Source organism: Mustela putorius, unplaced genomic scaffold (genome assembly GCF_011764305.1).
Source record: "Mustela putorius furo isolate JIRA1106 unplaced genomic scaffold, ASM1176430v1.1 tig00000831_pilon_pilon_pilon, whole genome shotgun sequence".
Taxonomy (NCBI): Eukaryota; Metazoa; Chordata; class Mammalia; order Carnivora; family Mustelidae; genus Mustela; species Mustela putorius.
The window spans coordinates 7,987,046-8,013,896 of NW_025421490.1; the positions used below are offsets into that span (position 1 = coordinate 7,987,046).

Genomic DNA, 26,851 nt, shown 5'->3' on the forward strand with positions numbered 1-26,851 from the left:
TTCCATTTGCATAAAAGATGCTTCTCCATCCCCTCACTTTCAGTCTGTGTCTAGGTCTAAAATGAGTCTCTTGTAAGCAGCCAATAAATCGTTTTTTTTTAATCTATTCTAATAACCTATGTCTTTTTATTAGAATGTTTAGTCCACTTACATTCAAAGTAATTTGGAAGAAATGTATTTATGCCACTTTATTACTTGTTTTGAGGTTCTTTCTCAGGATTTTCTCTGATCCTTGTCTTTTTTCATAGTTTGCTGGGTGTCTTTAGTGATATACTTGGAGTCCTCTCTTTATTTTTTTTTACATATCTATAATTGGTTTTGATATGTGGTCATCATTATGTTTGTACATAACGTCTTATATTGCAGTCTTTATGAAGTTGATAGTCATTTAAGTTTGGAACCGTTCTCCCTGCCCCCCCAACCTTGATTTAGGTATATGGGATCCTACTTTTCATCCTTTCAATTTGTGAGTTCCTTGACTGATTTTTTTTTTCCCACATATATTCATTTCTACTGCTTTTGTGTTTCTAAACTTTATAGTGTCATTTTTAGTCTTTCCTTTTGCACTCAGAGATTCCCCTTTAATATTTTTTTACAGGGTTGGTTTATTTGTCATGAACTCCTTTAGTTTTTGTTTCTCTGGGAAACTCTTGCTCTCCTTTTCTGAATGATAGCATTTCTGGATAAAGTATTTTTGGCTTCAGGTTTTCCCCATCTAGAACTTTGAATATATCATGCCACCCCTTTGTCTTGGAAAGTTTCTGCTGAAAAATCTGATAACTTTATGGGGTTTCCTTTGTATGTTACCATCATCTTTGTCTTGCTGCTTTTTATATTTTTTTCTTTATCACTATATTTTGCCATTTTAATTACAATATGTCTTGGTGTGGCTGTGCCTTTGTTGATGTTGTTGGGAGTTCTTTGTATCCTGAATCTGAGTATCTGTTTCATTCCCCAGATTAGGAAAGTTTTCAGCTATTACTTCAGCAAGTAAATTCTCTACTCTCTTTTCTCTGTCTTCTGGGACTCTTACAAGGTGAATGTTATTACATTTGGTAGTCACTGAGTTCCATAAGTGTTCTCCTGATGCATAATTCTTTTTCCTCTTTTTAGTTCAGCTTGATCACATTACTCTGTTTTCTAGGTCATTAACTCATTCCTCTGCTTCTTCCTGGCTTCTCTTCGTTCCGTCAAGCGAAATGTTTCTCATTTCATTTATTGGTCCCTGTATCTCTTTATTATTCTTCATTTCATTAAGGATCTCATGGATATTCTTCACTCTTTTCTCAAGTTCATTGAGTATCCTTTTGATCATCATTTTAAATTTACATCAGGCATATTACTTATATCTGTTTTGCTTAGATCTCTGGCTGTGGCATTGTCCTGTTCTTCCATTTGGGGTAAATTCCTCTGACTTCTCATTTTGTCAGAGTCTCTGTGCCTTATCTCTGCATGTTAGCAAAGTCATTTATTTCTCCTGCTCTTAAAGATAATGGCCTTATGAAAAAGAGGTCCTATAGTGCCCTGAAATGTAGTGTCCCCTGTTTCCCAGAGCCTGGCACTTCTGCAAGTATCTCCAGTGTGTGCTGGCAGAGCTCTGCTGTTGTGTCCTGGCCACTTTATCCTTCAGGCCAGTCATCTAGAGAGGCTTTCTTTGCCTGTTGTGGACAGTGTTTAGTCTCTGGCCTGAATGTGGCACATTTTAACTAGGTATGCTCTGGTCTGCTTGTGAAATGAGAGCTCTTGCCACTGCCATGGAAACCAGGGCCTTGTAAAACTCCTGGGTCAGGAAATGCGGGATGAGCAGGGGTTTGGGTTGGTCTTCTGAGGTAGGGAGCCTGCTGTGCTGGGAGTGAGAAAGGCAGGACTGAGATGACCGTTCCTCCAGCGTGTGGCGTGGTGAGACTTGGTGTAAGCAAGTTAGGTAATGAGGGTTGCTGCTAGGCTGGTTTCTGCAGGCAGCTCAGTGTTTCTGCTGAGGGGCAGGGGAGAGAAGTGGTGTCTATCTGTTCCTTTGTCCCTTGAGTGGTCTCTCCATGAATGCTACCTCTCTGGGGCACTTTCCAAGATGAGCAGCTAACATTTCCCCACTGTGCGCCCCAGCTGCTGTTCAGATTGCTGTTTGCCCTGCCTTTTCTCCAGGAGCTGCCCTAGTGTCCTCTGTGTTCCAAGCATGCTGACCTTTAAAAAACCCCAGGCTTTAACTCACAAAATTCAGGCTTTCCTGCTCCTCAAACCACTTGAAAATTGAAAATTGCTGTGGGATTTGTTTTCCCCATGCGTCTCGTGCTAGTTTGCCTCTTGTCCTTCCCCAAGACCATGGCTCCCTCCCCACCACAGCAGGCACAAATTGCATCTCCATACTTCCTGTCTTCTTTTTTGTGGTCTTGCCTCTACCTTTAGTTGTGGAGTTTGATCTGCCAGCCATCAGATTAATTTCTGGGGTATTTAGGATGGTCTCATAGTTACCTAAGTTGTACTGGTGGGAGGAGGCAAGCCTAGCGTCCTACTCCACCACCATCTTTTCCTCCCACCAACAGCATTTTTCACAAAACTAGAACAATATCCTAAAAGTTGTATGGAACCACAAAAGACCCCAAATAGCCAAAGCAGTCTTAAAAAAGAAGAACAAAGCTGGTGGCATCACAATCCCAGATTTTAAGATCTGTTGCAAAGCTGTAGTAGTCAAAATAGTTTGGTAATTATACAAAATAGACATTCAGATCAGAAATAGAATAGAAAACCCAGAAACAAACCCATGTTTATATGGTCAATTAATCTTGACAATAGGCAAGAATATGCAATGGGAAAAAGACAGTCTCTTCAATAAATGGTGCTGGGAAAACTGGACAGCCTCATCCCAAAGAATGAAACTGGGTCACTTTTTTACACCATACACAAAAATAAACTTAAAATGGATTAAGACCTAAATGTGAGACCTGAAACCATAAAAATCCTAGACGAGAGCACAGGCAGAAATAAACTCTTCATTCTAGAGAACAGACAGATGATTACCAGAGGAGAGGTGGGGACGGGAGGGGGGAAACAGGTGATGGGCATGAAGGGGAGCACTTGTGATGAGCATTGAGTGATGTATGAGGTGTTGAATCACCGTATTGTACCGCTGAAACTGACACAACACTCTGTGAAGTATATTGGAATTAAAATATATTTTTTTTAAATTATCTCTTTGATGAAGGGAGAAGTGTGTGATAAAGCAAATTTAGAGGAATGTTATTTGTACAGTCTTAATGATATATTTATAGGTGTTCACTGGGTAATTTTTCAACTTCTATGTTTTAAAAATTTTCATAATATCTTGTGGGAAAATGTGAATAATTTCTAATTTTTATATCACTAATACAGTGGCCACAGGCTACTCTTCTAACTTAAATGATGCCAGTCTTTAGTATAAATTTCTAATTTCTTGCTCTCTAAATTAGAGTACTAAGGCTATGTTTTGTCTTTATAATTTCAGATTAGCTTAATATGTTTTGGTGACAGTTTAAAAAGGCAACTTTTACATTTCAGCCAAAGTAGTCATGATTAAACTAAATCTTTTTTAAAGGTCTACCAAATATATGGCTTAAGAATACCTTATCTTGGGGCACCTGGGTGGCTCAGTCAGTTAAGCAGCTGCCTTCAGCTCAAGTCATGATCCCAGGATTCTGGGATTGAGCCCCGCGTTGGGCTCCCCAATCAGCGAAGAGCCTGCTTCTCCCTCTCCCTGTGCCTGCTGCTCTGCCTACTTGTGCTCTCTAATAAATAAATAAATAAAATCTTTAAAAAAAAAATAAAAAAAAGAATACCTTGTCTTGTTTTCTTTGTTCCCTATTGTTCTCCTGATTATCCTGGGTATCTCTTGATATCCTGGAAGTCTTGATTTGTAGTCTTCATATGTAGTTGTGTTGAGAGTGAGGTAGAAGTACATATATTTTAGGCTTCCTTTCTTTTAAAAATATCTGTTTTTCTTTTTCTTTTTTTTTTTTTATAAGATTTTATTTATTTGACAGACAGAGATCACAAGTAGGCAGAGAGAGAGAGGAGGAAGCAGGCTCCCCACTGAGCAGAGAGCCCAATGCAGGGCTTGATCCCAGGACTCTGGGATCATGACCTGAGCCGAAGGCAGAGGCTTTAACCTACTGAGCCACCCAGGTGCCCCTCTTTTTTCTTTTAATAGTGATTTGGTTTAGGGTTAATCCAGAACCTAATCCAAATAGGGTTAATCCAAATCCTATTTTATGAATGTTTTTCTTTCCCTGATATGCATGTATGTGTACATGTCTGTACCTATGTATAATTTTTTTTTTTACAGTACTTGAAAGCTGTGATAACTCCAGAGTGTCTTCTGATACTAGATTATCGTAATTTAAATTTAGAGCAATGGCTCTTCCGGGAACTCCCTTCTCAGTTGGCTGGAGAAGGACAACTTGTCACATACCCTTTACCTTTTGAGTTTAGGGCTATAGAAGCACTCCTACAATATTGGGTAAGCCTATTTTTATTTTGCTTCTTAAATTTTTTCTTGTTTTAAAATACTATTGAGTAGGAAGACAAGTGGTATTGTTTCAATGACACCATTCCTAACCACACCCTGCCTCTGAACAAAAATATCTCTGAGGGTCCTGTGTGGAGAAAGTACTTAATTCTTAAGCTGTACTATCCAATCAAATAGATCTGAGGTCTCTAGGGACAGTTTATAGAGTTTCTTTGAGATTCCTATTATGACATTCAGTTAAGCACATTTTAAGTTGGCCATCCTTTGTATAATTTTGATAATTATATTTGAGGGGTGATAATTCAAAATACTTAACATCATATCAAAAAAGTTTTAAATATTCTCTATTATTCTGCAACTAAAGTGTATATTGTAAAACTGCATACATCCGGTGAACAGAGCTCAAATCATTCTCCTACTTTCCCCGTCACTCTGGTTGGTGGGTACCGTCCTTGGAGGCTGCTGCTGCACGATGCCACGGTTTGAGACCTACTGTGACATAGGAACCAGGGAGAATTCTTCCAATGATTCCCCTATTATGTAGGTCATTCCTGGGTGTCTAGAGACCCTATCAGGTCCCAAACAACAGTGGTCACTGCCCTCCTGGCCCCACAAATGGTTCATTGTCTTTTCTTATCCCCCAGTGGCCAGTGCAGTGCTGTTCAGGAGCTGGCTGCCTGCAGCGGTCGGTCTAGAGCGCGCTGAGTGGAGGGAGGGAGGGAGAGAGGGAGCGAGGGAGGCGAAGAGACGTGCAGGGGTGAGGACTGGATGGACCCAGACCCTTCTCTTTTGTCTCCTCTGCTGTACCGAGGGAGTAGGAAATGGCTACATCCCCTACTCGCTCGGGTTCGTGAGGCAGGAGCGCTGGCTAGTACCAGCCCAGGAGATAGATGGTGACCGGCTGGGGCACGGTTACCAGACAGGGAGAATGCAGGGGAGGGAAAGGAGACGGTGCAGCCAGTGGTGAGTGGCGGGCTACGTGGGCTGAGCTCTCAGAAGCTCAGGCTGAGATAAGTAGTGCGCGCTGGCTTTTATGCCATTCGTTTATTTTACTAATTAACTGCTTAATTCTGTTATGCTGTTTGCCAGCTGGTACGGGAATATTTCAATATTTTAACAACAGATATAGCCTGTATCAATGCTTTCCTGCTGAATGCCTGAACAATAAATAGTATACTTTTGACTTGACACTGGTTTATTTTTCAAGTCCCAAGTTATGTGTTGGGTTTTGGAAGAATCTTTTTCATGGGAATTTTGAACTGTGTTCTGTGTACGAAGAACGTGGGTATTGTTTACCAAATGCAAAGTATGTGTTTTAACATAAATGGCAGGTTTTAATCAGCCTTGCATTCCTTTCATTATAAATGTTTGTGGGGGAAGACTCTTAGGAGAGTTAATTCCCTATCAACCAAATGCAAGCCTGGTAACATGCATGGTTATCTTTTAACCTGGTAGATCTAGGTTATGAATCATCTGAAATGGGCATTCTAGCAGTGACCATGTTCTGAAACGTTACCAGCCTGCCAAGCTATTACAGATTTCTGTGTTTAATCAGAGGATTCACTGATCCTGAGTATTCTAAGAAGATTGTTTTGATTCTTATGAAAGGTCATGTTGTTATCTAGATCAGCACTCTTCAGGGGAAACTTAGCATTTTGCAGCCTCTGATCCTTGAGACATTGGAAGCTTTAGTGGATCCCAAACATTCTTCTGTAGACAGAAGCAAATTGCACATCTTACTACAAAATGGCAAAAGGTAAATATGGGTGATCTATGTATTTGGGAGGTAGACAAAAATATCTTAAGCTTCTCTTTCAGTAGTCCTAATAGAAAATGTATAGCATTAATTCAGATACAAAATCAGTGTGATTATTCCCTGTTTTGAAAAATACCAACTAGGGGTGCCTGGGTGGCTCAGTGGGTTAAAGCCTCTGCCTTTGGCTCAGGTCATGATCCCGGGGTCTTGGGATTGAGCCCCGCGTGGGGCTCTCTGCTCGGCGGAGAGCCTGCTTCCTCCCACCCCCTGCTTGCCTCTCTGCCTGCTTGTGATTTCTGTCTGTCAAATAAATAAATTAAAAAAAAAAAAACCAACTAGTAGGTGCGCCTGGGTGGCTCAGTGGGTTAAAGCCTCTGCCTTCGGCTCGGGTCATGATCCCAGGGTCCTGGGATCGGCCCCACATTGAGCTCTCTGCTCAGCGGGGAGCCTGCTTCCTCTTCTCTCTGGCTGCCTATCTGCCTACTTGTAATCTCTGTCTGTCAAATAAATAAATCTTTAAAAAAAATTAAAAATAAATACCAACTAGTTTTGCTAATGGTAATGGTTTTCTTTCTGTGCCTTGAAGTCGGAAGGTAGCCTAGGTGAGAAGTTGAGCTAAAAAGGGCACATAGACTTATGATTGTGGAAAAGCTGTTTTTGCATGAAATGTTATATCAGGGTCTTTAATTTATTTCTGGATGGAAATTGATTCTTGATGTGCATGGTGGATATCAAAAATTTCTTTTACAAGTCGGTGTTTACCATTAATGTATAAGTGGGTCTACTTGATAAGATACTTTAAAAAGGTACGTTTTTTAATAGGGAAAAGTGTTTATAAGTTAATGTTATTGATCATTTCTATACAACTACTCTTATAGTCTGTCAGAGTTAGAAACAGATATTAAAATTTTCAAAGAATCCATGTTGGAGATTTTGGATGAAGAGGAGTTGTTGGAGGAGCTCTGTCTCACGAAGTGGAGTGACCCACAAGTCTTGTAAGTCTGGAGTCCTGCTTTGTCACCGGTCTTGTTAGGATCAGTCTTCTGTCTTCTTCAGGATGGTTCTTCTTAGAGACGTAACATTTTCTCCAGAGTAGAGAATACAGGCACTTTTTATCCTCAGTTGTTTCACTATTTCCCTATATGCATGTTTAGTGTAATGAGGATATATTGAATGTCCGCTGTGTACATAGCACTGCGCTGGGCTGTGATGAACACAAACACATCATTACCTTTATCTTCAAGGGCCTGACCCCCAGAGTGGCTGACACATCTTCCCGAATAACTTAGCCTGGGGAGTACGGTGGAAGAGAGGGAAAGATACTCACATGGGGGAGGGAAAGATGGGTAAAGGGAGACAGGACACGAACATATATTCTGGAACTTGGATCTGATCTAGAAAAGGCTCATCTTAGGGGCGCCTGGGGGGCTCAGTGGGTTAAGCCTCTGCCTTTGGCTCAGGTCATGATCTCAGGGTCCTGGGATTGAGCCCCACATCGGGCTCTCTGCTCAGCGGGGAGCTTGCTTTCCCACCCCTGCCACCACGCTCTGCCTGTCTCTCTGCCTACTTGTGATCTCTCTCTCTCTCTCTCTCTCTCTCTGTCAAATAAATAAATAAATAATCTTTTAAAAAAAACAAGGACTATCTTAGAAAACTTTATCTCTTACAGAATTAGAAATTATTTATTCTTATGCATATCAAGTTAAATGTTTATTTTTTAAGTACTCAGGATATTTCATTTTTATTCTTTGTAGACAAATATTAGACACCTCTGTAATGTATACAGTTTCACCACAACATGTACAGATTTTTTTAAGCATTTTGGGAAATTATTTATCTGTATTCTAATAAGGAAAAATTAAGACTATAAGGGCTGTTATATAGCAGATACAGTAGCAGAAACTTGAACACATTTGTAACTCTTGTTTGCTTTATTAGGCCAATCTGTGTCTAATGTACTCTATGATATAACTCTTTCATAGAGCACTTCAGTCCCACTAACTCTCCTTGGTAGGGGCTGGGGTATGAGTAAAGGGGTACAAAGTGACTATTAACATCACTCAAGAACATATTTCTCCATATATGAAAATAACATTATGTATCTGCCTTGGAAAGGAAAAGCTTTTTATTTTGTTTTTAGTTTGTTTTGCCTTATTTTCACTAATCTGCACTCATTCATCAGCATTTACACATTCTGAATTTTCCTTTGTCTGGTAGTGCGTATGTGCATGAGAATCCCTTGACCTGGGGCCCCAGTACAGTGAGCCCAGGCCTGCGGGCTGGAACCTGCACCCTCAGCTTACTCTTCATAGTGTTTAGGATCACTTGATAAAGCCACTCGCTGATTGAGCTCAGTCACAGTAAGAAAAAACCAAGGCCACTTTTTCATTCATAGTTGAGTATTATATACGGATTCAGAACGTTTTTGGTACCAAATGGGTGATGCCTGTGTTGTGCTAATTATGTTCACCCTTAATTGCAGTGAAAAGAGCAGTGCTGGAATCGACCATGCAGAAGAGATGGAGTTGCTCTTGGAAAACTACTACCGGTTGGCCGAGGATCTCTCCAATGCAACGCGGGAACTCAGGGTATTGATCGATGATTCTCAAAGTATCATATTCATCAATCTGGACAGGTGAGAAAGCATCCTGTAGAACAACCAAAGGAATTCTAAAGTGATGAATGTTTTAAGAAAACTGTCATTTTGGGAGGAGTTATACCATTATTATCATGTATAAATGCTACATAGAAAGATGTCCTTTTCTAAAGGTGTAGATTTAATGTATGTGGTTTTAATAAATGATTTCATGAATTTCCTGTGTGTAGTTAGTGGGCCCTTCTGATGTAAGCTGTTCTCTTCTCTCCAGCCACCGGAATGTGATGATGAGGTTGAACCTACAGCTGACCATGGGAACCTTCTCTCTTTCTCTCTTTGGACTAATGGGAGTTGCTTTTGGAATGAATTTGGAATCTTCCCTTGAAGAGGTGAGACTATTATTTCAGTGATCTAGGGATTATTTTTGTTTTGAAGATCATTTTTTTTTTAAATGGGTTTGACTGGCTAGCTCAGTCAACTCTCGGTCTTGGGGCTGTGGGTTCGAGCCTCACATTGGAAGTAGAGATTGCTTAAAAATAAAATCTTTTTTTTTAAATTGGATTTTAAAAAAGAGTCTTAACATATATACATCCCTAATTAATTAAAATGTTTAATTCATTCAAAATTCAGGCAGTACTTTTAGATCCTGTTGTAACACAAGTATAACTATAGCCATGTTTACCTCATGTTTCTCAGAAAATGGAACCACACATAGAAAAGGTTTGACAAAACCGTATTACACGGTGAAGGAATGCTCTTTGGAGGGTCACACCATCTTCCAGGACCGCGCCGTGAGGCTCTGGTGATGCGGGATCATGGGATGAAGTGCTGCTCCTGCAAGATTGCACCATGAGGCTCTGGTGATGCGGGATCTTAGGAAGAGTTGGTGCTCCCCCAGGATCGTGTTGTGAGGCTCTGGTGATGCAGGATCCGTGCAGGATCATAGGACGAGGTGGTGTTCCCGCAGGATCACACCATGAGGCTGTGATGATGTGGGATCACAGAGTGAGGCGGTGCTGTGGCGGTAAGCAGGATCACAGTGAGGCCGCGCTGACGAAAGGCTGCCTCTCTAGTTTTCATGTTCCCGGCATTGGTAGTTTGCTGCTTTATTTGGTGAAATCACAACTGTGAAGATGGACGTGTTATCCCTACTTTATAGATGAGCAGACAGGCTCAGGAAATTGAAGTGATTTGCTCAGGGGCACAGTGCTAGAAAATCACGGTTGTGATCTGAGCCCAAGACTTGCACTCTCCACTTTGCTGCCTTTTCATATTAATATAACGCTAAGGTGCCAGAGTTCTTCCTGTCATTGTAGTGTGGTCTTTCAGAAAATATCTTGCTGTAGGATTTCTAGAAAATAATCTGCACACTACACTGCATTCAGCACACTTGGACTCTGTGTCCTCATTAATCTTTTTTTTTAATTTTATTTTACTTAAATTCAATTAATATATAATTAGTTTGAGGTAGAGGTCAGTGATTCCTCAGTCTTCTGTAACACCCAGTGTCATTGCCTCAGGTGCCCTCCCCCTACCTCCCCTCCAGCAGCCCTCAGTTTGTTTCCTATGACTAAGAGTCTCTTACGGTTTGCCTTCCTCTCTGATTCTTATTTTTATCTTTCCTTCCCCTCCCCTTGATCCTCTGTTTTGTTTGCGAAATCCCACATACGAGTGAAATCATAGGTTATTTGTCTTTCTCTGACTAACTTATGTCTCTTAGCTGAATGTGGCAAGATTTCATTTTTGATGACTGAATAGTATTCCACTGTAGTATTCCATTGTGTCCTCATTCATTTAAAAGATCTGTTCTCTGTCTCTTCGGCTGCCATCCTGGTTGAACCCGTCATCACTGATCAGGACCACTCTTTGCTTCTGGAAAGTGGTCTGTAAAACCAGCAAACCTCGTGGTCACTTTTCTGTGAAATGATTCACTGATGTTTGCCCTTAAAATAAAGACCCAGACTCCTTTGCCTGCAGGGCTGTCCACGCTGAAGCCAGCCACCTCGCCCTCGCCACGGGTGTCGCCTCAGTATTTCCTCCCCCTCGGGCTTCCTCCAGGCCACAGCTGTCCTCGGCTCCCACCTCTCCTGCCTGGCCAGCTTCTGCTTACCTCTACATCTCGGCTTATGCACCGCTTCCAAGGAGATCGCCAAGCCCCAGTCGGTGTTAGTCATTTTCACGTTCTTTATAAGATGTGAAAGGGAAAATCAGTGCAGTACATTTGTTCCTTCATCTTGTAAACGTGGGTTTTGGTGCCTGCTTTCGGCCCCAGGGATGCGGCAGGGAGTGTCTGCCCTCGGGAAGGAGAGGGGCAGACAGACACACAGCACGTTTGGTGGTAAGGGCCATCAAGAGGAAGCCGGGCGGAAGGACGCAGGATGTTGCCAGGAGGTGTGCTAAGGCACGTCTTAAAGCTGGCGCTCAGCAGTGTCCCGAGGAGGTGGCGCTAGAAAGCGGGACGGTCGGAGGGAGAGTGTTTTCAGCAGAGCGGGGCACACAGGGAGTTACCGGAGCGGGAACGGGCTGCGCTTGTTCAAGGAACAACAAGGGCCGTGGGGGCAGGAGAGGGTGAGCCCGGCAGAGACAGGTGGGGAGCAAGGTCAGAGCAAACGAATGGGAGATGGTGTTGAATTTGTAGAGCCTATGAGGGTTTGCATTTAAGTGTGTTAGGCATCCGTTGGGAGGCTTTTAAGCCCATACGTAGTTACTAGAAAGTTCAGAAGTAACCAAAGCTTCTTGGGCAGCATAAACCAACCCTTGAAATTCTCCAGAGGTAACTTCTAAAGACCTCTGCAGATTCCCAGTGTATGGCTACAGAACTCTTTATACAAGATCAGGTCATTTTTGTTAAGAATCGTGTTTCTATATGTACAGTCTACAAACTCACTTTTATACTTTTTTTTCATTTTATAGTTATTTTTTCATTTAATGCCCCCCTTTTTTTTTTAAGATTTTATTTGTTTATTTGACAGACAGAGATCACAAGTAGACAGAGAGGCAGAGAGAGAGAGAGGGAAGCAGGCTCCCTGCTGAGCAGAGAGCCCGATGCAGGGCTCGATCCCAGGACCCTGAGATCATGACCTGAGCCGAAGGCAGTGGCCCAACCCACTGAGCCACCCAGGCACCCTTAATGCCCATTTTTAAAAGGGATTTTTGGAAATTCCTCTCTGATAGTTCCACGCAGTCCCAGGTGTAGAGCAACCTAGTTATGATGGGAGATGAGTGGTTCGTGGCCAGTTACTGGCTCAGTACAGGGTGATTAGCTCCGGCAGAACAAGATTCGGGTCAGTCCCTCATCAGTTACAAATTACGTGTCTAGATAACCTGAAGAACAGCTCAGACATGTTTACGAAATCCCCAGATGTCAAGGTCTCTGTCACTGTGTAGACGGGGTTAGTATTGACAATGATCAACCCAGGATAGGAAAAACTTTTTTTACTTCTTGTTTTAAGATAATTTTAAGATAATTTTAGACCCTTCTAAGAGTAGTCAAAGAATTGCCATGGAGCCTTCACCCATTCTTTTATCACCAACATGTATCACCTTCCCTGTCTCATTCTCTCTCTTTTTTTTTTTTTTAAGATTTTATTTATTAATTTGACAGACCACAAGTAGACAGAGAGGCAGGCAGAGAGAGAGGAGGAAGCAGGCTCCCCGCTAAGCAGAGAGCCTGATGCGGGGCTTGATCCCAGGACCCTGAGATCATGACCCGAGCTGAATGCAGAAGCTTAACCCACTGAGCCACCCAGGCGCCCTCATTCTATCTTTATATACAGCCTCTTTTTCCTAAAACCAGTTGAGAGTAAGCCACAGAGGTGATACCCCTTTACCTCTGGCAACCCAGAAATAAATCCCACTTGACAGTAATGAATGATTGTTTAATGTATTATTGGATTTGATTTGCTAGTATTTTGTTGAGTTTTTTTGCATCCATGTTCATCAGAGATATTGGCCTGTAGTTCTCTTTTTCGTAGTGTCTTTGATTTTGGTATTTGGGTGATGCTGGGCTCATAGAATGAATTTATAAGTTTTCTTTCTTTTTTTTTTTTTTTTTTCAATAGTTTGAGAGGAACAGATAAAATTTTTCTTTAAAGTTTGGTAGAATTAACCTGCGAAGCAGTCTGGTCCTGACTTTTATTTGTTGAGAGGTTTTTTTTTATTACTGATATAATACCATTGCTGGTAATTGGTCTGTTCAAATTCCCTTATTTCTTCCTGATTCAGTTTTGGGAGGTTATAGGTTTCTAGGAATTCCACTTCTTCCAATTTTTTGGCATATAATTTTCTATAGTATTCTTACAGTCCTTTGTATTTCTGTGATGGTTATTATTTCCTGTTTCATTTCTGATTTTGTTTGACTTTTCTTGTTTTCTTTTTGATGAGTCTGGCTAAAGGCTTCTCAGTTGTGTTGATTCCACCCCCCCACCCCCCACCCCCCGCAAACAATCAGCTTGTTGTTTCTTGTTGGATCATCTTCTTTATTATTATGAGGTCCTTCTTTGTCTCTTGTCACAGTCTTTGTAGTAAGAAGTGTTTTTCCGATGTAAGTATGCTACCCTGGCGCTCTTCTCACGTCCATGTGCCCGATAAATGCTGCTCCGTCCCCTCGCCTTCCATCTGCAGGTGTCCTGAGATCGGAGACGCGTCTCTTTAGCCTCCTGGATCTGGATTTGTTTCCTTTCCCAGATTCTAGAAGTTTTCAGCTATTATTTCTTCACATAAATTTGCTGCCCCTTTTCTCCTTCCGGGATGCCTGGAATGCCGGTGTTCGTACGCTTGATGGAGCCACCGCGTTCCCTAAATCTGTTCTTGTCTTGGATCATTTATTTTCCTTTCACCAGCTCAACGGTACTTTCCATGACTGTCCTCCAGGTCACTGGTCTGTTCTTCTGCTTCCTCGAGCTCCTAGTTATTCCAGCTGGTCTATCTTTAATTTCATTCATTGTGTTCTTCATCTCTGAGTGGTTCTTTCTTACCTCCTTGTTAGGACCTTACTGATGTCCTCCACTTTTAAGTCCAGTGAGTATATGATCCTTTCTTTTTTTAAGATGTTATTTATTAATTTAGTTGACAGAGACACGGTGAGAGCGGGAACACAAGCAGGGGGTGTGGCAGAGGGAGAAGGAGACTCCCCACTGAGCAGGGACTCTGATGTGGGGCTCAATCCCGGGACCCTGAGAGATCATGACCTGAGCTGAAGGCAGACACTTCATGGCTGAGCCGCCCAGGCGCCACTGATGATTAAATTCTCCATTAGGCATATTGCTTATCTCCATTTCACTTAGGTCTCTTATTGTGACCTAAGGAGAACTTCTCCTGTTCTTTCATTTGGGACATAGTCATTTGTCTTCCTCTCAGTGTTTGTGTGTGTGAGCTAGGACAGTCAGCCGTGTCTCCTGCCCTCGAAGGTGGCTGCATGGGGAAGAGGTCCTGTCTGCCTGCAGGGCGAGGTCCCTGCTCACCAGAACCTGGTGCCTCAGAGCTCTTCTCTCAGTGTGCTGCATGTACCCGCCTCCCCCCGCCCCCGCCAAGTGGCTGGGCCGTGTTTGCCCATGGTTCAGGTGTCCACATGGCTGTTGTTGCCTGCTGTGGGCTGTGTTTACTCCCTGTGACATCAGTGGGTCAGTCTGGAGCCACCCTGGGCTTGAGCTGGGTCAGACCAGGTGTTTGGCAGAGCTGCAGACTGCTTCTCTGCACTGTCCCCCGAGACACTTCCACGGGTGGGCAGGGCCCGCAGTCTGACCAGCTGTCTGCCGCCAGCCCACTGTTGGGGCCACATTCAGTGTGTGCGGTCAGTTCCCCTCTCCCCGGGCAGGGGGTACTTTGGAGTGCTGCCCGCCCCTATGGGGGTAGCTTGCACAGGGCCAGGAGTGGGATGCTTCTTTGGAGAGGGTAGACGCAACCCCCCTACTGGGTGCTGGAGCCTCAGTGTTAGCAAGGTTTGTTGGGTCTTCTGGGGGCGCAGACCCCGTGCTGGGACGGAGGCCAGCCTGGCTGGAGCACGCAGACGGGAAGCTCCGGTGAGGGTGGGCGCAGGGTAAGCAAACCAGTGGGCGTCGTGCTAGGTCCCCCAGGCACTATGTGTTGGGGGTTTGGGGACAGTGGGGACAGCACCTGCCGGTCCTTTGTTCCTGGAGGAGTGTCTCACGATCTCTGTTTCTCCAGAGCGCTCTCTGAGGTTAGGGAGCCGCCCTCCCACTGTCTGCCCTAAGTCTTTCCAGATGCTCCTTCTGTGCTGTATCTCCCCAGGCTGTTGTGTTGTCTCTTTAATGGCGGGCACTCTGTTTCCTCTCACCCTCTCTGCTCTCCTAAAGTTCAACCTGCTGCTTTTCTAAACTTCCAGGGTTTAAGTCCTACTGATTGTAAAAACTCACAAAACTCAGCCACTCTGGCTTTCAAAGCCAAATGTTATGGGGACTCAGCTTTCCACGCAGGCTCCCCCGTGCCGTAGTGTGGTTCTCTCCCTTCTCTGTGCTGGCGGCTTCCTTCCTTTCATGGGCAGCCCCGCAGTTTCACTGAGCTCCCCGCCAGGTCTCTGCCCTGCCCGCCCTCTTTGAGGTGGCCCCTTCTTCATTGCGGAGTCCGTCCTGTCAGTCTCCAGGTCATTGTCTGCGTTACTTACACTGATGTGTTGTCGAGTTGTGCCTGCCTATGAGGTGAGCTTCCGGTCCTCCTGCTGTGCTGTCGTCCCACAGTTTGTGTGTGTGTTTGGAATTTCAGGCTAGGTTGGAACTTCTCTTCTAGTTTATCACACTTTGGCATTCTCAGATTTTTCTTCATAGGTGGATTGTAGAACCAGTCTACAGCAAAGACAATAGTAATCTATTGTTCCAAATCTCATTTAAATGTAATTTTTAATAAACTCTTACCTCTTTTTGGGTAACTGGAAATGTGTTCACCAAAAATATTGAACTTGTGTTAGCACTTGTCTTCCTGATATAGGTCTAAGTTCCTGGTCCGAAGAGATGGGTTTCTCCTTCACATGGTGTGTGTTGCCCCCAGTGAGAGCTAGAACCGTTGGCGCAACACACCAGCCTGGGCCGGGGCGCTCCCCGTCCCTGGACGTTGGTAGCCAGCAGTGGCATAGCTGGCGTTGGGCTCCCTTTTCGTGGGGGCCTGTGGTTCCGTCTACGGACGCGGGCACATTGCACTGCCGGATAGTACAAGCTTGAAAATGACGGGAAGATGTTTTAGTCACGGGTTCCCAAACTTTCTTGGTTCACGATATGTTTAGTGTCTAGTGTCTTGGGAATTTTTGCATAGGATTACTAGAACCAGAGTTTCTTTTAGGACATCGTTTCTGTGATATTACCTAATAGGTTGTTTATGAAGTAGCTAGGTTCTGTTTTGCAGATGACACTGTGTTTTCCTTGAAATACTCTCGGGTGCTGTGGTGCCCCGGACACCTCTGCTCACAGATCGGGAACTGTGGTTCTAAAAGCATAAAATTCAAATTTGGTTGTATGTGCTCTGTGATTTTAACTATTAAGATGTGTATACATGCAAACGAAGACTGTGAGGAAATTCAAAGTAGAAGTGGTTATGTTTGGCTTATACATGATTTTTAAATGTCGAAGCCCTTTTATGTCTTGTTTTTCTTCTGATTATTCTCTGATTCCCCGGATGCTATCAAGGTTTGTTCTTCGGTCCTTTCTATAGGAAAGAGCTGTAGGAACAACACAAGGCTTCTGTAAGCTCCGGGGCACTCATAGTTGGGGAATTTTACTGCTGAGGAGCCTGACCTTTTGTGACTGAAAGTAACTCTGTTCTCTTTCAGGACCACAGAGTGTTTTGGCTGATTACAGGAATTATGTTTATGGGCAGCGGCCTCATCTGGAGGCGTTTGCTGTCATTCCTGGGACGACAACTAGAAGCTCCTCTACCTCCCGTGGTATGAAGGTCTGGGTTGGCGCAGTGTAGTCGAGGGGCTGATGTCCCATTCTGCGGGCACACCGCCTGCCTGGGCTGGCGTCGGCCCCGGCCTTGTGACCCCGAGCAAGTTCTTTCATTCCCGCATCCGTCAGTGAGGCAGTAGCAGCGGCCGGAAAGCACTTACTCCAGGACCGCCCCCGGCACGGTGCCAGCTTTGTCCCCGTGCTCAGTGCATTGCTCTGTGGTGAGCTTTCTGCCTTTAGATGTGGGCAGTTCTGCTGCAGGCTTTGTCATAAGCCAGATTGAAACACAGAAAACATGGTGTCGTCATTAAGAAAAAAGGTTGGCCCTTTCTTTTTCCTTTCCACACCCAGTTTACGCCGGGAACGAACACTTAGGGTCCCGGCAGGGGCGTGTAGGCTCCCGTCTGCTAGGTACCTCTCCTTTTACTTGTGGCATTTCTTTTAACACCGACACAGACTAAAACGAGTCCTTGTTCTGCTTTGTTTAGGTGGCCTCTTTACCCAAGAAGTCCCTGCAGGCGGACAGGAGGATGGAAATGAAGCACAGCTTCCGGCCAGACGGGCTCGGCTCAGGCAAGAGCGTCCTGACAAACCGTTAGAGACATCCGCCCTCGAGAGACTGGGTTACTTTTCGCAGTAGTCACGGGAAGCTTCTGGTACTCTTTTATTATTTTCTTTCATAGAGTCAGAGACTTGGGAAAAATCACTAAAATTACAATGCCTGATGATAAAGATACCATGACACTCCGTAATGCTAGAACTTCTGCATTTTCAAAATCGAGGAAAGACGCAAAGGATAGGCTCTGTAAAAGGCCAAAATTCTGTTTTATAGATGTGATGTGAGGAGAGATTATTGTGTTGATTTTCTGATTTACATGTGTCTCAGGCCAAGCAAAGTCTGAAAACTTGACAAGCCCACTGTGACGAGCTCGGGTAGCGGTAGTTCTTACTAAGGGGATCATGTTTCTGGGAGCTTCCTGACTCTCAGGTGACTGGAAAGGCAGGAAAAAATACGTACTAACCTTAGAACAAACTCTGAAGGTTTGTGCTTTAAACCAATCTTTAACATACTCTATTTTCTTGCCTTTTTTATATAAGGCAAATAAAAAGGAAATGATTAACTAGAATCCATTTAAGCTGATATTAAATCAATATTTAATTCTCTTGACTCCTGAAACAGTTTTTCTCTGCTAAGCTATAGTGGAAACCTTTGGAAGTAATGTTGAAACTGGTTCCATTTGGTTACTGCTTTTTTAGGTCTTGAGGGAGTAGAGTAGATGCCCGAGTAGATGGAGGGGCCCCTCAGCCACTCCCACCCCCCAAAAAGAAAGCGTATGGAGCCCAGTCAATCTGTGTTCCTACACCTCAGAGCTTGACGGGGGGCTTCTCAAAACCAGAAGCGTGGCCAGAGCTGCTCTGCTACTACAAACGTAATAGTAGTAAAGCCCGTGCGCAGACAGTGTTGGGGTTACCTGATGCCGTAATAGGGTGGCACAGGAGGAAGTTTGGGAGTCCATTCACCAAGTGGTTCGGTGAAGAGAATAAAAATGCTGTTCCAGTCGCTGATTTGAGCGAAAACAGAGTTGTTAAGTAGTTTCCCTGCTCTCCTGTGTGGTTAGAAGCAGCCACTAGAAGCTGGTATTACGATGACCCAGGCGGGGTTGGTCTCAGCGTGGAGTGGCCCACGTGGCACCTCCCCGTGGGTCAGGGGCACGCTTCACTTTGAGGTGTGGGTGTCGGAGTGAGGCTCTCTCTAGCATCATAGATGTGTGCGATGACTTTCAAAACAAAGGATCTTTGATAGTCTTCTAACTTCATGGGACACTCTGCCATACCTCAGAGCACTGCTGCTGTTCTTGATCTTCGGGAATCACTGGACATAGGTTAGAAATGGGACTTCACTGTGACGGGAAAACCTGCAAGCCCAAAGGGCTGGACTCCAGTCAGGCACAGAAATAGAATTTTGGCCTTTTTCGTTTTGGTGTGACTTAGTTTGTGGACTTGAGTAAAATATTTTTTTCAGGAGTCCTGTTTCCTCTATCAAAGGGAAACGTAACTACCTCTTAAGTCTGATGCAGGGAAGTGATGGGTGGTTTATAAAGTTCTTGAAGGTGGTTAGATCAGGAGGATTTCAAAATGTCACTCGCTCTGCTTTGTGGAAGGCAGGATGCTTCTTAGCTAAGAAGTTAGGCGATTTTAAACTGACTTAAAAATGATTGAGCACAAGTGTTTCGTTATGTGACTGAGCAAGCACTCTCAGCCCCTGTTTAACCAGGTCAAGGCATGAGATTCTTACTAGACTGTTTCTGGAAGGCCTCTAAGGAAATGTGGCAGACGATGGCACAGACTGTGAGAAATAACCACCAAATGAAAAGCTGTTGGTCTCGTTATTCCAGGAGTTGTACATAGCTTTATTTTTGGAGCTATAATATTTAATACACTTTAATCTCAGGATTTACTTTCCCTATTTTAGTAATACCTATGGAGGTGGTCTGAGGGTTAGTACGGGGACAGGGTATCAGAGATCTGAGCTCATTGCCAGACTTACTCCAAATTCCTATAGGTTTCTCTGTTTCAAAGGCATGAAACCATTTTGATCTTAAAGCAAGTTTTGTAATAGAAAAATTGCAAATACGTACATATGTTTTGATATCTTTGAAATAAAGATCATGGAATTAAGTGCAGAGTTGTGTTAATGAGACTGCAACCCTACAAGGTATTTCTGTTTGTTGTTGACCATTTCAGAGTCTGTGTTTAGAACTATAGTTAATACTTAGAGTGAAAACGTGACCCACCTATGGGGATAACGCACAGACTCTACAGGCCGGCGTGTACGTCTCTGCCATCCGGGTTGACCTTCAGGAGTAGGAATACCACTTCGCACTTCGGAGTACAGGATTACGCAGGTTAAGTATCCTGGATAAGATCCTGTGTGAGAACCTGGTTTGGTCTGGTGTGTTTAGACACTGAGAGAAGTGTCCGTCCGTGGGTAGGTGACGGCCGTGCGTCAGCACCGGCCCCTCCCTCAGCTGAGGCAGCAGCCCCTGCTCCAGCCTCGGCGGTGAGAGAACAGACTTCTGAGGAAGAGGCCAGCACTCACAGACTTCCCAACGTGTAAGTGAAACTAGTTAAATTCTGGCCCCTAAAAGTAAACTTCAACTAAACAGAGGCCAGCACTCACAGACTTCCCAACGTGTAAGTGAAACTAGTTAAATTCTGGCCCCTAAAAGTAAACTTCAACTAAACATAGTTATTTCACACGAGTTGAGCTACCGCTCATTGTCCCCCAAATGAAACCAAATGGTTTCTCTGCGCCTTGTGCTGTTCCTAGGGACGCAGCGGCTAGCACCTGTGCGTAGGAAGGACGACAGTCCCCGCCGTCGTCCGGAGGTGCGCTCTGGTATACGCCCGTTGGTCCCGCTCGTCCCTGCCCTTATGCTCAGCGTTAACTCACAGCGCTGCCTTGATTTCTACTTGGACTCCTCAGCTGGATTCCTGTCTTTGAACCAGTCTCAGCGCTGCCTCTAGGGAAGTTAAAAAGGGATCTGGTCATCAGTTACTTTTCTCTACTGTTAGTGCCAGGAGGAAGAATGGTTCCTCCGTGATGGCTACAGGATCCCTAAGAAGGCCTTCACGTGTTTAGTGAAGCCAGAGCCTGTGGCAGATGCCTTCCCCCCAGTGTCCCCACCTGCAGGCCTGGCCGACGTACGCTCCACCCGTCACCAGTCAGCCCCGGAACCGAGGAAGCCAAGACATGCCTCTCTCTGCTCGCTCTCGCGCGGTGGCCTCCACCCGGAGCTCTGCGGGGCGAGTTTTATGGGCACGGCTTGTGCCAGCCCAGTGCGGCGAGGGCTTCTCTTGGGAGGACACAGAACCAGTGGAGTCACTGGGTTCAGCTGTTAAGAACAGCCGCTTCTACAAAAGCAGGTGAGGGCACTAGCGGGAGGTTTTCGTTTTGGATTAGTCGTTTACTGCGTGGAACCCCGGACACGCCGCAGTTCTCCTAAGGGCCCACTGGCTTCCAGCAGGGGACTGCAGCGGCGAGGCTCTCCCGCACCCGCTGCTGCTCTGCCCGCTCTGCCCTGTGCGCTGGGCTTTCTGTTCCGCTCGGACTGGAATGAGTCACCAACTTTAAAGGACGTTTTAGGAGAAACTGGGACAGATTTTCCTCAGAGCAAGCTCAGTACAGAGAAGCCTTTCTAGGCATCAGCAGCACGCGGGTATGGTGTGGAGAGGGCCGCGGTCGGGCCGCAGGGCTGAGGCCAGGCCAGAGGCTGGCAGTAAGTTTCCGTACCCGGGAAGCAAGGGAGGAAACCTGGGAAGGGACACGAGGCAGCAGAGCGTCTGTCGTCGTCCACGGTGTCGTCGTCCCTCCCAGGCCTGTCTCCACTCCAGCAGCCCCACTTCTAGCAGGATCCGCCCGGCTCCCCTGGAGGTGCCCCTTTGTCCACCAGAGCGCTCACCCTGGCGAGGACTCGGCCCAGAGAGGGGACACAGAGGAGGAAGAGGCGGCGAGGTCTTTACTCGAGGCCGAGGCTGTAGACGTGCAGGGCCCCGGAGAGTCGGGCTCCCAAAGAGCTCCTGCCAGCAGCGACGACCACTTGGTTCTGTAGAGGACACGAGACAGTCTTGTTCATCACGCCCGTGACGTCCCTGCCCGAGTCCAGGCACCTGCTGTGCTCCGGTGGCACAGAGATGGGGGCGTGGGGTAACAGGAGGGTTCAGAGGTGGGGACGGAGGCGGCTCAGGTGCAGGCTGAGTCCCGACCCCGGCCCGGCGCGAACTGGCCCACCGCGGGAGGTCAGGGAGCGGCCGCGCTCCTCTGCCTCGCACGGTCCGTGTCCGCTCCGCAGCGGACCTGGACTCGGGGCTTCACGCCGCAGTCCCAGGGAGCTGGGCCAACTAACTGGAGTGTCCACCTCGGTGAACTCTTCTGACAAAGGCGAACTTGCACTGTTAAACAGCAAAGAGTCGACTGCCGGCTCCTTACAATCTACAGCTCCCTGCAGCTTCTGGGAGTCATGTATGATTCACGGGTTCTTGAGAATATCTAACTTTTGGGAAAATGAATTTTAAGTGTAAGCCAAGCTTACGATGTAATCTGTCACCAGACCTTTTGAGAATGCTCCCATAAATTTAGTAAGCCATCTTTTGTTCTGGGTAACCCTACATTTTGTTCAGTCTTGCCTGGAAATGGAGTCAGGCAAGGGCCACTTGAACTGTGGGCCACCAGAGGGCAGTGTCCCCCAGCGCCAGAATGGGGCCAGCTGTGCCCCAGCTGGTCCTGTCCGCTCTCTTTAGCCCTTAGTCCTGCCCTGATGGGCATTTTCCTCTCCTTCCTGTGCAGGTGGACCGTGTGCTTCTCAAAGTGGGGCTTGGTCTCAGAGCCTGCACGGTTCTGTGCGAGTCCGATTCTAACATAACCGAATGGCTGGGTTCAGTGGTCTAGCTGCAGAGTGGAAGATAAACCCTTTCACTGCTGTGTCCATTACAGTCAAAGCGTGCAGGCCCTCTGCTTAGCAATCTTCCAAAAATAGCAGCAGGGATATTTGCACAGTTATATAAAAATAGAGCTGTGCAAGAATGCTCACGATAGTAAATAAATTAGAAATAATGGAGTAAATATCTGGGAAAAGTGAAAGGAACAAGACAGTGCGTCGGGACAGTCCCCTGCAGCCGGCAAGCAGCTGGCCCCACCTGGGTCTGCCCGGGGGTGGGGGGGGGTGGCGCGATCGTGAAGCATGACCAGTGGGAGAGGGCCCGTGCGCACAGTGTGCCCCGAGAGGCCTACGGGGACAGAGCAGTCTGGAAGGAAACACTAACAGTGGGCGGCTGACGTGGCAAGGGATTGCCCACACTCCCCTGAAGGCCCAAGTCAGTATTCGAACACGAGGCTTCGCGGGACAGCAGCCACCGACGTGCGTGGCTGTGGCCGAAGGAGACTACGGACACTGAAATTTAAACTTCATATAAATTTCGTGTGTCATGAAATACCCTTTTTTTCCCACCATCTAAACGAATCCTTCTTAGTTCACGAGCTATACAGACTCGAGGCGGCCCACAGGCTGGAATTCACTAGGTCCTGCCCTCAGGGATGAAACCGGAAAGCGATGGGACTGTGTGTGTGTGTGTGTGTGTGTGTGTGTTTCAGACAAAGCTGAACGACGAAATGAGACCATCCCACCCCCGCTTAGCACGGAAACTTCAGGAGCGCCGTCTTCACACTCACCTTGTCTTTAGACCTCACGGTGACCACAGAGCTCCCGAACCTTGAACTTGCCTGTAATAGGAATAAACACCGGATTTTATCAGTTTAGATTAAGGGAAAGAGCACTTCGTGGTTTTCCTTCATTCCTACAGGAAGTACTTACCTCAGGAGAAACCAGTACGTATTGGGCCTGAAAGGAAAAGGGGAGAAGGGGACTGGTCACTGGCTGTGTGGGTCTGACGGACTCCCCACACGCGCACTTGTGCACTCAGGACGAGCCCGGCCCGGGTGCTGCCCTCACACACCAGAAAGTCCCCTACAGGAACTTAGCACAAAGTAGATGCAGTCACATATATCCTGATTTATGATTCACTTATAAATTCGCTCACAGTATAATTCCCTGTGTGTCTTGTTCCTAACACTGGAGGGAAACGGCCTTGAACTAATAACAGCTGCTGCCGTTCACGTAAACGCTGGCTTACCCGCAGATAAAGCCGGGGGCGGCCGGGAAAGGCGCTGTAGGAGAATGGAGGAGCGAGCGGAAACAAGCCAGGTGAGAGAGAAGCACGTTGCAAAATCACGTACAGCAGCTCAGTTAATAAAATAGACCCCCACACAGCGTAATGGCGACGAGTGCACTTCGGGGCAGGTCCCTGTCCTTTCATTTCCGAGCACTGCGACCTCGGATCTGCGGTGTCCTCCTCGGGCGTAGTGCCAGCTTACCAGAGAGGCGGCCGGGGAGGGAGGGAGAGCTGTGCCGTGCTCAGCACAGTGCCAGGCGCAGAGTGAACGCACAGTAAGCGCTAGCCATCGAGGTCAGGAAAATATACCAGAAGGATGCACATCGAAAGGTTAATTATTTCTGCAGAGTGCAATTCTAGGTAGATGATTTTTGAATTTTTAAAATGAAATTTTGTACCATATTTTCTACAATTTTACAATAAATTTTAATTTTGCAAGTAAATAGTTTTTTTTTTTTTAATGGTGGTTTATGCTCAGGGAACTTAAGGAAACCCACCTGAGAAAAGGAATAAAAGCAGTGAAGCGGGCACCTGGGTGGCTCGGCAGTTAAGCGTCTGCCTTCAGTTCAGCTCATGATCCCAGGGTCCTGGGATCGAGCCCCACATCAGGCTGCGCAGTGGGGAGCCTGCTTCTCCCTCTAACCCCTGCTCTCTCTCTCTGTATTCTCTCAAGTAAAAATCTTTTTTAAAAAGGCAGTGAAACGGAAATTAGAGTGTGCGTTTTAAAGAGTGCAGTGGCCCGAGCCCATTTTCCTCTGCTGTGGGCTCCCACCCAGTGGTGGCAGGGTGCGACCAGAACCAGCGGGCCACCATGTCAGCTAGACTTGAGCCACAGGGACAAGCGCTGCAGACCTGCACGAAGCAGGGCCCCTTGGCCTACAGAAGCAGTGACTGTGTCCTGACCGCAAACAGTCCCGGTCAAAACTCCGGGATCCGCAGTGGACATGACAAGGCATCGTGGGCCCCCGCCTTTCCCAGCACGGCACGAACACCTCACCTTTTCTTCAGGACACGGAGCCGTCCACGATTTGCATTTGCCTGTCATGTCACCAAAGGTGATGTCTTTGCCATTATACACATAAACACGGCCGTCTTCCCCGCCCATCAGTCCCGAGGTGACGTCGGTTATCCTCAGGGGGGCCGCCACGAGGACTTCATCTGCAAGCAAGAGACCAGAAGGAAGGAGGTCCCCTCGCTGTCCCCTCACTGTCCCCTCGCTGCCGTCCTTCCCACTGCCCCTGCGGGGTCCTGGCCAGCCTCCCACAAGCCGGATTAGTGCGTCCTTCCCGGGCTCTGCCCTGCGCTCCCCCCGCCCCCGCCCAGCCGAGGCGGGCTTGCCGAGTTTATCCTCCATCCGTGACCATGGATGTGGGCGGCTCTCGTGTTACCGCCTTCAGGAGGTCCAGCTCACTCGGCTCTGGTCCTGCCGGACTCAGAACAGCTGTAAAGGCCGTCGGGCCACTGAGCTGTCCGAGATGGGGGCAGAGGCTACACGATCCAGTTGGGGGACTGGTCTGTTGAGCAAAGGGATTCGATTCTGAGCCAGAGGCCTTTCCCACCTAAGCCATCGCCGTCCAGGTCACTGAAGTGCAGAACTCCGCCAAATCGAGAGAAGCGGCGGTCCCCGCTGAAGGTGCTGAGCAGAGAAGGCTGGGTGTCGGGGGTCAGCTCGTACATCCGAGCGCTTCCGCCTTGGTGCAAGGTCATGGTCAGGAATGCCATTTTGGACACGTCGTCTGAAATAAACCAGGGCACACTGTCTGCTGCCCTCCCAGGAACGAAGAGAAGACAGTCCCAGCCTTGCGGCCGCCTTCCACACTCCGGTGACCCGACGGCGCGGAACCGCACGGGGCGGGCATTGGTAGCGGGAAGGTCCTGCTGGCTGGGGCACGGAGGCCCCAGGGAGAGCCGCGCTCAGGGCCCCCCCATCTGACAGCTCTGACCCGCACAAGCGTCTCAGTTCTAACACTAGGTCCCCACAGTCCTTTCAGGGACCTCCTACCTTCGCAAAACTGGGACTTGGGGATTATAATAAAATGCAGGTACCATGAGAAAATCCACACGGATTGAAAATGAGGATGGAACTGCCTGATTTCAGGTTTGAGAACAGGTGCGGTGCCCAAAGGGAGCCACGTTGTTGGGACACAAATTCAACCTGTGCAGAACAGTCACACCAGGCCCCATTCTTGGCTTAACACACTCTAGTCACCAACGTGAAAATCTGATTAATCTTGCAACAGAGGGGCCCTGGGTGGCTCAGTCAGTAAAGCGTCTGCCTTCCGCTCTGGTCACAGTGCCGGGGTCCTGGGTTGGAGCCTCGCATCGGGCTCCCTGCTCAGCGGGGAGTCTGCTCCCTCTCCTCCCGACTTGTGCTCCCTGCTGCTCTCGCTCCCTCGCTCTCTCAAAATCTTAAAAAGGAACCACCTTGGATGTGAAAGCTTCAGGGTGCTTGTCTATGGGAAGCTCAGAACTGCCTGAGGGGAAGAAACTTTTTTTTCCCAGCAAAGCGCTCTGCATTTTTGTTTCGTACCAGGACTCACAAATTATGCGGGTGAAATCTAAGCAAAATGCAAGTGAAATAGGAAAATCTGAATAAGATTCAAGTGGTGGATTGTATCAGTGTCAACAGCCTGGTTGTGACATACTGTGGTTTGCAAGTATTACCTGGGGAAAATACTGGATAAAATGGGACATGGATCTCTGTATGATTTCTTACTATCGCAGGTGCATGAGAATGGTCTCGAAACAGTTGATCTGTGGGGGCATTGGGGGGGCTCAGCCGGACAAGCTGCCAACTCTTGGTTTCCTCTCAGGTCGAGATCTCAGGGTCCCGGGGTCGAGCCCCACACTTGGCTCTGTGCTCAGTGGGGAGCCTGCTTGTCCCTCCCTTTCTCTCTCTCTCTCTCTCAAATAAAAATATGACTAATTTGTATATAGTACAGGTCTCTAAATCAACCTTTTTATATTTCATATATTATTCTGAAACCAGAAAATACTAAGACAGGAAAAACATTAAAACAGAGTCTGCAAGCACTGCAGTGGAAAGAGAAGTGAAACAAATAAAACCACTGACAGGTGTTGCCAGAGTTTGGAAATCACCAGCTCGTCTCTGTGAAAGGGCGAGAAACCCCAACTACTCCAAGGCTAAGTCAGCAAGTCTCCGGGGTTGCAGTGCTGTGTCCTTAATCACGCAGTGAGAAGATCTCGTCATTCTGGGGTGGCTGGCTGGCGCCATCCCCAGAGCACGCACCCCTTGATCTCCAGGGTCCTGAGTTCAAGCCCCACGCTGGGTGTGGAGCCTCGTTAAGATGATAGAAAGAAGAGAAAAAATGTTGCCATTCCTGTAGCCAACCTACTCTGCTTATTATTCTAATGTT

At 46.7% G+C, this 26,851-nt stretch overlaps 2 protein-coding genes across 11 annotated transcripts in view; one reads left to right on the top strand and one right to left on the bottom strand.

Moving 5' to 3' along the window:
* MRS2 (magnesium transporter MRS2) overlaps positions 1–19,424 on the top strand; it is a 39,398-nt gene extending 19,974 nt beyond the window's left edge. For 3 of the 5 annotated variants that reach the window (XM_013060819.2, XM_045085110.1, XM_013060820.2), the window contains exons 5-11: positions 4,316–4,489; positions 6,124–6,254; positions 7,133–7,249; positions 8,737–8,889; positions 9,122–9,239; positions 16,628–16,741; positions 17,234–19,424. In XM_013060819.2, coding sequence (XP_012916273.1) covers positions 4,316–4,489; positions 6,124–6,254; positions 7,133–7,249; positions 8,737–8,889; positions 9,122–9,239; positions 16,628–16,741; positions 17,234–17,344 — 918 coding nt within the window. In that variant the 3' untranslated portion in view covers positions 17,345–19,424. Of the gene's footprint in view, positions 1–4,315; positions 4,490–6,123; positions 6,255–7,132; positions 7,250–8,736; positions 8,890–9,121; positions 9,240–9,546; positions 10,443–16,627; positions 16,742–17,233 lie in introns of those variants that run through there. The other 2 variants (XM_045085109.1, XM_045085111.1) reach the window with 2 other exon arrangements.
* GPLD1 (glycosylphosphatidylinositol specific phospholipase D1) overlaps positions 8,861–26,851 on the bottom strand; it is a 66,954-nt gene continuing 48,963 nt past the window's right edge. For 3 of the 6 annotated variants that reach the window (XM_045085107.1, XM_045085106.1, XM_004761253.3), the window contains 5 exons: positions 25,034–25,210; positions 24,472–24,632; positions 23,117–23,143; positions 22,975–23,025; positions 19,130–21,352 (listed from right to left, as the gene is read on the bottom strand). In XM_045085107.1, coding sequence (XP_044941042.1) covers positions 21,266–21,352; positions 22,975–23,025; positions 23,117–23,143; positions 24,472–24,632; positions 25,034–25,210 — 503 coding nt within the window. In that variant the 3' untranslated portion in view covers positions 19,130–21,265. Of the gene's footprint in view, positions 8,903–19,129; positions 21,353–22,974; positions 23,026–23,116; positions 23,144–23,435; positions 23,470–24,471; positions 24,633–25,033; positions 25,211–26,851 lie in introns of those variants that run through there. The other 3 variants (XR_006608135.1, XR_006608133.1, XR_006608134.1) reach the window with 3 other exon arrangements.